General features: G+C 33.2%; 1 protein-coding gene across 2 annotated transcripts; it reads left to right on the plus strand.

Annotated features, from left to right (window-relative positions):
- The first annotated feature begins 853 nt into the window (after positions 1 to 853).
- On the plus strand, positions 854 to 5,298 carry LOC108223785 (uncharacterized). 2 transcript variants are annotated; one of them, XM_017398205.2, is made up of 3 exons: positions 854 to 1,019; positions 2,371 to 3,251; positions 4,774 to 5,298. In XM_017398205.2, the coding sequence occupies exons 2-3, from the start codon at positions 2,392 to 2,394 to the stop codon at positions 4,946 to 4,948; spliced, it is 1,035 nt and encodes a 344-aa protein (XP_017253694.1). In that variant the 5' UTR covers positions 854 to 1,019; positions 2,371 to 2,391; the 3' UTR covers positions 4,949 to 5,298. The 2 variants fall into 2 exon arrangements, with proteins under 2 accessions (XP_017253694.1, XP_017253693.1); XM_017398204.2 differs by having other exon boundaries at positions 878 to 1,019; positions 2,384 to 3,251.
- Positions 5,299 to 11,206: the final 5,908 nt, after the last annotated feature.

Below are 11,206 nucleotides of genomic sequence, written 5' to 3' on the forward strand. Positions count from 1 at the left end.
TTATCATATCCGGAATTATATAAGTATGAGATTTTTATGGTGTATGGTGTTGATTTAGTGATAGGCATTTGTATGGTCATGTATCTGTTTGTTCAATTTTGATTATACTAGTTTATAGCCCGTGCAAATGCACGAGACTTTTCTAATTATTTAATAATTTTTATTTTTAATATATTCAAAATGATAAGAAAAATTATTTATTAATAATAAATCATAATTTTTAATTAAATAAAATATGCAATTACTCCCTTTGTCAAAAATTTTATATAATTTTATAGAATGTTTTTTACAAAAATGAGAGAAAAAGTTGGTAAGTCTGATTTAGAGTGATTTATGTTCAATATCTTGACTAGTTTTATATTTGAAAAATTTTGGTGTTGTAGCGGGTGTTGAAGTTTCTATATAGTATTGCTGTTTGATTTGTATTTGTAGGGGAAGACTTAATGGAGGAAGTCACGAAATAAGAATTTATCAAAAATTAATTAAATTGTTCAGGATTAATCGGTATTTAATCGGAGATTCAATCAGTTCGTCGAGTTACAAAATAAAAATTAATCATAATTAATCACCGATTTTTGGAATAGAGCTCAAAATACGATCTACCTATTTTTTTTTTTTTCTCAAATCAATATACTTATATAAAGGAGAAGCGAGGGGCGTGTAGGTGGCGCCTCTCACATCGTTTCGTTCTATTTTTCTAATTTTCTGGATTTTTTGGATGAAAAATATCAAAAATTAGGTGAACTGCAGCTAGGGTTGAGAAAAATAATCAAAATTCGCAGGTTACGAGTCAAAAGAACGAAAGAAGAATTGAATTTATTTTTATTAGTTGAATATTTATTTATACCAAATCACAATATAAAACAATATTTTAATCGGAGTATAAGAGATTATTAGGCTGCCTGCCAAACGGTCCCAAATTGTAGTGCTCATCTGGTTGGGTTGGGTTGGTTCGGGCTGAGTTGGGTGGGCACCTCTCTCTCCATCAACAATCGTCGCTGTCTTCCCAATTCCCCAAGGTATTTATTTCTTTCATTTCTCCGATCCGGCCTTTATTTTTTCAGAATTAAATATTTTCATTCGATTGATTGTTTGATTGTTATTTAAACGAATTGATTCTGTTGAGCTAGGGTTTGTGATAGAAGCTTTTTCAGCTTGTTCATGATCGATGCATTGTGCGAGGCTCCGATATAATTTGATGTGATTTTTCTTTTTGTTTGGAGCCTGAGGAAGTTAGGATTTGTTGTTATTTACGCGACTGAGTTAATTTGGATAAGTTTAGGCCAGTAGCTGATGTGAGACTGGTACTGATTTAATAGGCAGCAAAAGGTTTGTTTGTGAATTTAGACCGGAATAATGGCTACGGAAAGGCTGAAAATAAGGTTTCCTTAAGCACAATTAACTGTAATGATCGTTTGAAAACAGAAACGTTATTGACAAATGATTGCATATGCCAATGAAATTAAGAATAATACCTTTATGTAATACTCTATTCTTTGCAAGAGAGGCGAAATGAATATAACAACACCCAAGTCTGCATAGATACTGATCAAGGTAAAAAGCAACTTAACGATTATTAGTTGTAAATAAATGGTCAAACAATTAGATCATGTACACTTGTTACTAGCATTTTTACGTTTGAACCCAAATTACATGATCCTCTTGGTGTATAATATCTTCTATTACCATTCAAGTAATGGTTTAGCCAAGATATATATGCACTAACACAAAGAAATTGCAAGTAAGAATACGACATCATGATGTGCATTCAAAAATGTATTAACACACAGGCTTGTATTCAAAAATGAACCATCTTTGCCTCTAAACTCTTAAAACAGCAAATAGTAATATGGAATTTGATTTGTATTGCAGTAAATTCTTTATTTGTAAATTACGGGTTATATTATAGTGTGCAATCATGTATATGTGATGCATAGTTAATATATAGATGTTTGTTTGGTTTTTAGTCAGATAGTTTAAACGGAAGATGACTCAATCTCTTTCTCTCTCTCTCTCTCTCTCTCTCTCTCTCTATCTGTGTGTGTCTATATATATATATATATATATATACATATATACATGTGTGTGTGTGTGTGTGTGTGTGTGTGTACATAGCAATTGCTCAAATACAAACCACAAATATACATATATAAGCAACTACAAATACTGCAGCCTTGAATTCAATTTGTGCAGGAAATGTGGGGAAGAACATAAGTAACTTAGCTGTTAATTGTTGTATTCATTTATGAATAAATATTTGCATTATCTTGTTAGGACTATTCTAGAATTTTGATATATAGTAGTAGATAAATATTATCAATATTAAGTTATCATGTCTGCAGAACTCTTTACGTTAAGTTACTGAAACAGATTTATCATTTAGAAAAAGCAATGGCAACAGGGGAAGATGTTGAATCATCGATTTTAAAGCCTCAGTTAAACCAAGAAAACATAGGTCGGAAGGAAGAACTGGAACATGACCAGTCCGAAGCTGATGTTTTGCAAACAAAGCTTACGGATGTAGATGTGCCCACAGATGGGTCTGGGGAAGATGCAAAAAAGGAGTTGGAGGTTCTTTGGCGCAGGGTGAAAACTACAGCAACATTGTTGACATACTTGAGATCAAGAGCAAGGATCATGGCAGTTCCCCACTTAGCTCAAACCTCCTGCGGTATTAAACAATTAGATGGGGTAGGGATTGTTGACAGAAATGGTACACCATTGTCCAGTTGGTCAAGGAATGTTGATCTTTCTTCATTTGACAGTCTGGATGTTGAAACATGGATTGGCATTGGCAATCATCCTGGTGCACTTGATGAACAAGATGGCCTTTACATTGGTGAGATACTCAAGAGTGTACAGATGGTCACAGATGTAATGGAGTCTCTTGTGAAAAGGATTGTAATGGCAGAATCTGAAACTGCTAGTGAAAAAGAAAAGGTAACAATAGGACAAGAAGAAATAAAAAAGAAGGCTTTTCAAATTGATAACATGTCCAGCAAGTTAGATGAGATGGAAAAATTTGCAATGGGCACAAATGGAATATTGATAGAAATGAAGCAGAGGGTTGAGGATTTGGTGGAAGAAACTTCTAGACAGAGGCAGCGGGCTACGGAAAATGAGGAGGAGCTTTCACGAGTTAAGCAAGACTTTGAATCTTTAAAATCCTATGTTAGTAGTCTCATCAGCGTGAGAGAAACTCTTCTTTCATCGGAGAAGCAGTTTCAAACTATTGAGAAGCTTTTTGAACGGTCAGTATATATTCTTTTCTTCACAAAATTTAAATTATTGAATACACGTGATCTAGACCATTACTGCTGCACCCTACCCAGTACTCCCTCATTTAGACACTTGATATTTGACTGAGCACATATTAAGAATTGACTTCAATATTATACATTAGATATTAGGGGTTTTCATATCCGTAGGACCCCACTGAGAAGACTTCAGCATTTATGTATGTTGTACCGGATCCGTGGTATTTTTTGTTATTGAGCAGTGGTGTTGGTCTAAGTACTAATGCAATCAGGTGCAGGTCTAAGGAGTCTGCATAATAATATAGAAATTAAATCCCTTTTGTAACTGCTGCCTTTAATGCTTCACAAGAACAACTTTTTGATTATGTTGTTTCATTCCTTTTTTAAATTAAATATAAGTCCTTAAAATATTTGGAAGGTCAAAGTGGACCGATCAGATGTCATAACTTAATTATGTGCAAAGAATGAGAAAACTTATAGTAATCCTGTATGATTTTTGTTGTTGTCTAAATTTTGTATGTATGTCTGAAGAGTTGCCTGCAACAATTGCAGTATATGTAATTATGGGTTCTAGGTTATTCTTTTTAAAATGTTCAGTTCTACTCATCATCATAATTTTTTCTGTATACTCGCGTCAACTCGCTCTACTACCATTCTGTTACAAATATACTTCCGGGGTATATATGTATGGCCAGCGATTTTCTTCTTACTTATGAGTTGTTTGATGATCAGTGTCTCTTTCTTTGGATAATTACTGATTAGTTTTTCAACTTTGACATACCACGGTGGGAATATTTTTTGTAAGCTTGAACAGTTGATTGATATAGTATCTCTTTATGTTCCGGATTTTTTTTTCCTGACATCTATGCCTTTAAACAGTCCATCTTATCAAGCTGATCCATAACTGTTTACTATATTTAGCAAATGACTTGTGGTGCAATGTAGACTGTGTTATAGAAACTCCTCCCTAGTCAATGGCTCCTGCAAGTCTGCAAACGTTTGTCATAATTTTGCTTGCACCTGAAACTGTTTATATGTGAAGCCTGTCATTTTTCTTTAGACTTTGGGTTGCCATGTCAGATGCAGTTTCTGTAAAATTATGCCTGGTGTAAATGATGATCAGTTTGAGCAGTTCAACTTTCTTGGCTTTTTATATTTGGGTTGCTTACTTTGAATGTTTTCATGCTTTAAATTTGCTATTTACGCAAAGTTTCTCGTGTAAAGATAAATTACATGAAAAGAATGATAAGACTTTTGATCCACCTTTTTGTAATCAGGAAATGCACTAGCCATGATCATTCTTCTAATTTTCTGCCTAAACACTTGTGCTCTTAAAAATTATTTAAGTTTTTCTAAGTTGTTTTCACTTATCTGTTTTATAACCTTCCTTTCGCCATTTGGCGAGTATCATTTTCTATTGTCATGCATTAGATGAAAGATTCAGAGTTGCAAATATGCTCTCCTATTTGTAATACTTGTTAGTATCTTTAATGCCTTCAACTTAAATTGGAAGCAGGTTAGTCGCTAAAACAACACAGTTAGAGTGTGAGAAGGCGCAGAAAGAGACCGAGGTGCAAAAGCTTATGGATGAGAATGTGAAATTAAGTGCTCTGCTGGACAAAAAAGAGGCCCAACTGTTGGCCATGAATGAACAATGCAAGGTAATGGCCCTGAGTGCTTCTAACATCTAGCTTTGGAGGCTTACTGTGTCAGTGTGCTTAAGTGATTTCTGGTCTTAACCCTTGTGTGCTTGAACTCAGATCGTGAGAAAGATGTAAGAAAAGTATGTACGTAATTTTACATCATATGTATCATGGAAGTCCGCAGCCAAACTTGTTATGAATTGGAAACCATGTAGCCATGTAGGATCTGTTTGCTTCACTGTTGTGTGCCTAATTTGTAATCAGCCAATATGTTTGAGCTGCTGTGCTAGTTGGCAGCAGCATGCATTAACAACAGGATGCAGAGCTGTGATGATGTTTTACCACAAGTCCACCTTGAATTCCAACTTGATGGTCAATATTGTGGTTTCTTGTGTTCATGCAATTGGTACATATGTCACATGGCTCTTGATGTTTTGCCATAAGTCCACCAGTGGCTAATATTTCTTGTGCGGGTAAAAAGATCTTTAGCACATTGGACACTAAGGCTAAGGTTGTGCAATTTTTTTTTTTTAATGCTTTTTGTGATTTTTTTTAAATCTCGGCACCTGCTTGATATATGCTATCTTAGTTGTTTTTGGTTGGAATAGGAGATGAAATTAGAATTAGGATGTTAACAAATTACAGTTCGTGAATAAATTAGTTGCCCAAAAGAAGAATGAAGGGGGTGAAAATTGACAGAGTAGAACCAGAGAACCCAAATATCCAAACTGACTATCCAAAAATTTTTAGATGTGTTATTTTGGAATGTTTTAGTGGTGTAATTATGGTGAATGTAGGTGTCTATGATCAAGTTATTGTTAGGTCTCGATAAGATTGTAAAGAAGGGTTTGTATACAATCAATTTTCGCTGAATGATCTGATTAGAATAGAACTTAGAAATTAGATTAATATTAATTGATGAAACAAGGGTTAAGTTAAATAATTAATTAAACTTGAAAGTCGTTATAGAATTAATGAAGTTCAGTTTTAATGTCAACTAAAAAATTTATAATAAATTTGACATGAAATATTCTAGTTCAAAGATTAAAACAATCAAAATGTTCAAGCACGGAGAGTTTGTGAATGTAGCGATAAATAAAAAAATTGATCTCATATTTATGGAGATTTGAAAGTACTTGTAAGACAATTAATTGTCTTGAAAAGACAATTTAAATAGTCCGAAAGACAATTTTAATGGTTTAAATACACATGAAAGACAATCTGAAACATTGGCAGGACAAATTATGGTTGGTAAGACAATTTCAGAACTCGGTAAGATAATCTATTGTTACCACTTACCAGAGCTCAGCATTTGGTCGATTCGGTCCAGAACCGGACCGAACCATCGAATTACTGTTTTTCCTTGGACTGGACCAGGTCGAAATTATCATATGGACCAAACCGGAACCGAATCGAAATAATTCGGGTTCTTTCTTTAAGAACTGAAATTTATGAGTTTCCTAAAGCTACTAGCTGGTCGATCTTACAAGAAAAGCTAAAGATCATTGTATTCCACGAAGTCAAAACATCATTCTTAGATTCCACACTTGAGAATACAGAGTAAGCTTTTCTTATGCATCCACATTTAGCATACATGTCTAAAGGAGAAAATACAACAAAAACATTTGGATAATAATCAGATTTATGTAACACCGCATGCACTTTGTTGCCTTCAATCAAAGCAGCCAAAGCTGCACAAGCAGATACGACAAATAGTATAATCACCTATAATATGGATGAATAAGCTCCAAATTTTACTATTTAAACTCCATTTCAATTTTTTTCTTTACCCAAATAGTATAATCACCTATAATATGAATGAAACATGGGTAGAAAGCATGGGTAAATGTAGTATAAAATATGGAATTGGAGCTTAAATAGTAAAATGTGGAGCTTATTTATCAATTCCCTAAAAAATATATACTGGTTATTTTCAAAGCCAGTAACAGGTGCTCGGTGAAATAATAATATTCCCATTTCATAAAACTCATTATGCACATATCCAACAGCCATTGAACTCCATATGACTTCACTCTTCTCATACATAGACTCAAAAATCAACACAGACTCCTCAATCAGATTACATGTCGCACAAACATTACAACTTAAAATGATAAAACCTAATATACTAACATATATTATATTTAGTATTTAAATATTTAATATAAGTAGTTCAGTCAATTCAGTTCGGAACCGAAATTTCTTGAAAGGGATCGGATCGAATCGAAATTTAATTCGGTCCTGACCGAAAATCGAAAAGATCGAAATTCTGAAAAAATATAATTGAACTGGACTGAATTTTCACGGTTCGATTCGGTTCTGGTTCAGTTTTGCTCAGCCCTAGTTGTCACATCAGCTGTCCTTTTTGGATTGTTTGCCTTAGTGTTGACTCCTCACCCGCACTAAGAAAGAACTACCCTTGAGAAACCAAGCTTGGCCATCCAGGGTCACGCCTCGAGAGCAAGACCCCTTAGCGTGTTTCATACCCGTCTCCTTGGCGGGGTGACCCATCAAGAAAGCATTATCAATTTGAAGCAAAATAAGGCAACCTGATTAACACGTCGAGGAAGCATGGTTCCAGGGCGTCGATACATATAATGTCTCCTTGGCGGGGTCACCCACGCCAAGGAAGCATTACCTTGACAAACCGAAGAAGGGCCCTATTACACTCACGTTAAGGAAGCATGTCCCCTTGGCGTGGTTACATAGGACTTGACCCGACAATTTTTCATACGACACGAAAACACAACACGAAAATTTAGTGTTTGTTTTTGCATTTTGAGTACACGACACAAAAAATACACGAATGAGATGTCGTGTCGGGTTTGTGTTTACCCTTTGGGTACACGATAAAACACGAGGTACACGAAATAAAATATAATTTAAAATTAAATATTGATATTTAATTATAAATATGTATATTTATAATAAATATATATGTATATTTTCTTTTGAAATACTATATATTTTATAATATTGTAAGTATAAATGATTTAAATATATATATATATATATATATATATATATATTTCATATAATTTTTTAAAACTTTTACCTAGAAATCTAATATTTATATTAATTTATATATTTATTTATATTTTATTTTTAAATTCGATTTTACACGAAACACGACATGAGAATGGAGGTACATGACACGCCAAGGAATCGGTATGCCTTGCGGGCGCTGCTTAATAAAGTATTATTATTTCTTTCTTTCTGAAAAATTCCTGAAAATGGAAAAAAGTTAAGAAAAATAATATTTTCCCATAAACATGTTGAGAAATACAATCAAAAAATACATGAATTGTACGAAATTTCCGAATATTCCGAATTAAATGCAGATCAAAGGTATAAAAGGCTCTGAAAAATTCTAGAAAAATTGGAATTTAACTGTAAAAAATTTCAATTAAGTCCAAAAAAAATACTTAAGGTCGTTATTACTAGCGTAGAATTGATGAAATACCTGTTAGGCAAAGAAAAAGCCCGGAAAGGCTCAAAATTTTAGGAAAAGACTCGAGAAAGTCTTAAGAAAATCTTGGAAAGACGAAAAAATACCTTTAAACTTTCGATTAATTTCTAATGAAATTTGTCCAAAATTGGGGGGCAAATGGTGGGGGTCAAAATAATTAAAGAATTATTAATGGCCCCGAGGTATAAAAGTACAGTTAATAAGCGCCTGCTACATTGATTGCAAAACGTGTGTTACATATAAGCCCAACAAATTGGACCTAAAGCCTAGAAGAGGCCCGGATATGATATAATAGTTCAATAGTAATTCTAACTCTCGAAGATAATGATCAAGAAACCTGAATAATTATCAGCGGCACAAGATAATGATAACGATCAGTTCCGTTCTATCTCAGGTTTTCAGTACGTGGAATCATACTTCCAATCAGTCTCTAACATCGAGACCACTATATAAAGGGGCTCTACCCCTCACAACTAGAACTACGTTCAAATTGATTCTTTACACAGCTAAAAATACGTAAGCATCTCGAATTCCGAAAACAGTCTAAAAAGTACGACGTTATACCTTCGTTTTCAGATCCATAACAAAATGTAATTGCCTTTTCAGTTTCAACTCGAGTAAAAGGCCTTGGTTGAACTAGAGAAAATGAATATTAAGTTATTTTATTCAAAGTACACCCTATGTGCCAGCCTTCGAACTGTTTTGATGAACTTCTCATGATCAATCTGAACAAGCAACAAATTCTACATTCCACTAGACCAAATTTTCAAATAAACATTTCCATCTATGCAATAAAGTTGCCCTCATTGAATTAACAGACCAAATAATTTGATCAAAATTTTTGCTTTCATCCATTTAAAAGTTCTAAATTTGAAGTTGTGAGGAGGATCTAAGTAGTTCCCATCTATTGTTGAAATCCAAATTATTCTTTTTAGTTATAAGGACTAGAGAGTTAAGGCAACTGCAATATTCCAAATTGCCACATATTTACCTTTACTTCTCGTACTCTATCAAAAGACCGATGGTTTGTAATTGTATTTCAAACTGATTTTGACTTTAAACTACTCCAATATAGATGATTGGTGATTTTCATAACCTCGCTACATCTTTTGCAATACATTCTTACAAATTCTTGAATGAAGAAACTCTACCATATAAAAGATTTTAGACTCCAATATGATACTCTCAAGGTTTTGATGATCACACTGCCAGCAAGCTAATAGCATAAAACTGGTGCTTGTTAGCGAACTATCAAAGGATTATATACGTGTACTAACAGTATGCAAGTTTTCAGTATAATATCTATCTGTCAGCCAGCTTACAGGAAAGTTCACAGACTATCAGCAAGCTCACAGCGTACTGACAGGAAAGCAATTGGATAAAGATGAAGTCCTAAAATCATGGAGAATTGTTAGGGATTGAATTGTAAGGATTTGATATTTATATATAAATTATATAAATATTAGAGCTCTGTTATAACAAAGAGTTTTATTCAAAAACGATTTCCTAAAAGATAGGACTTTTTCTCTCAAACCGTTCTTATCTTTTACAACTCCTATTCGATTTCAAATTGTGGTTTTTATATAAACTCTTTTATTGAGATATTTTCACAACGTTTTTATGCTTTTACTCAGTAAAATTCATGATGGTTTAACATTCAACTTGTGAACAAATTATGCGTGAGTTCGGTTGAACAAGAACGTTAGAATTTGTTGCACTAATTGACCGTTGGATTATTGCGTATAAATACTTGAGTGTGGTTGCTGTTTTCTATAACAAGAATACATTTCAAGCTTTCTGAAAATACAACTCGTTCATTGCTAAATCTTTCTTTGAGCTGTAGTACTTATATTTGATTATATATTTATATTGAGTTCATAGTTTCGGGTGTAATTTTCATATACTTTGTATTGTTCAAGGTGTAAGTGTTTTTGTTGCTGTGTATCCAGCTTGTGAAACAAGGGAACAAAGGAACTAGTTAGCTAGAAGAGTATACTTGGGAAATATAGGTCTTGGAGGGCTTTTGGTTCGTGGTTCAGGGGTTTCAGCAAGCTGATAACTAGAAAGGGTTGAAGGGAGTTATATTATTGAATCTTGTAATTGTTAACATTTCTTGATTAATAATATAATCTCTTACCAGTTGGTAGGGGTCCAGGGCGTAGACCAATAGGGTTAAGGGTCGAACCTGGCTAAAATTCTCTCTGTTGCTAGCTTACTGCTTTTATTTTTTTGCACGGCATACATATTATTAGCTAGCTGAAAGTTTATTCCGAATCTTAACGGCAAGCTGTCTGTGACAATTTAATTATTCTGTAACATTTAAAAATCGGGTATATTAGCCATAACACCTATTCACCCCCTCTAGGTGTATAATTTCACAATATTCTCGGAAGATAGAAATTGTAATGGAACTTTAATTTTCCCAATAATGCTTTATTTGCCAATGATATAGGTCTTGCTCTTTCAGTTGTTGATAGAAATCTTTTTATGAAAAACTCTCCATTATTTAGTGTCCATATATATGACCTTATCATCCACATTAGCTTGATGTGTTGAAAAATATCTTTACACCTAATAGAAAGTGCATGTGATTTTTTATATTTTATATAAACATTTTTTTATTTTTCTAAAATCAATATGTTAATATATCGCTTCATATTAAAATAATAATTTACATTATTACCTTTCTATTAAATTATTTGTTTATTTTCCTATTTAATATAAATATTTAATATCTTTTATTAGTTATCATATTAATCATGAAACATAAAGGGGACATAATTTGTATGACTACATCATCAAAATTAAAATATCAGAAAATCTAATCCATGCTTGAA

This window comes from Daucus carota, chromosome 5, assembly GCF_001625215.2.
Source record: "Daucus carota subsp. sativus chromosome 5, DH1 v3.0, whole genome shotgun sequence".
NCBI lineage: Eukaryota > Viridiplantae > Streptophyta > Magnoliopsida > Apiales > Apiaceae > Daucus > Daucus carota.

Coding starts and splice junctions, on each gene's coding strand:
- LOC108223785 (XM_017398205.2), top strand. CDS start 2,392: ATGGCAACAGGGGAAGATGTTGAATCATCGATTTTAAAGCCTCAGTTA. Junction 3,252..4,773: donor ATTGAGAAGCTTTTTGAACG/GTCAGTATATAT, acceptor AATTGGAAGCAG/GTTAGTCGCTAAAACAACAC.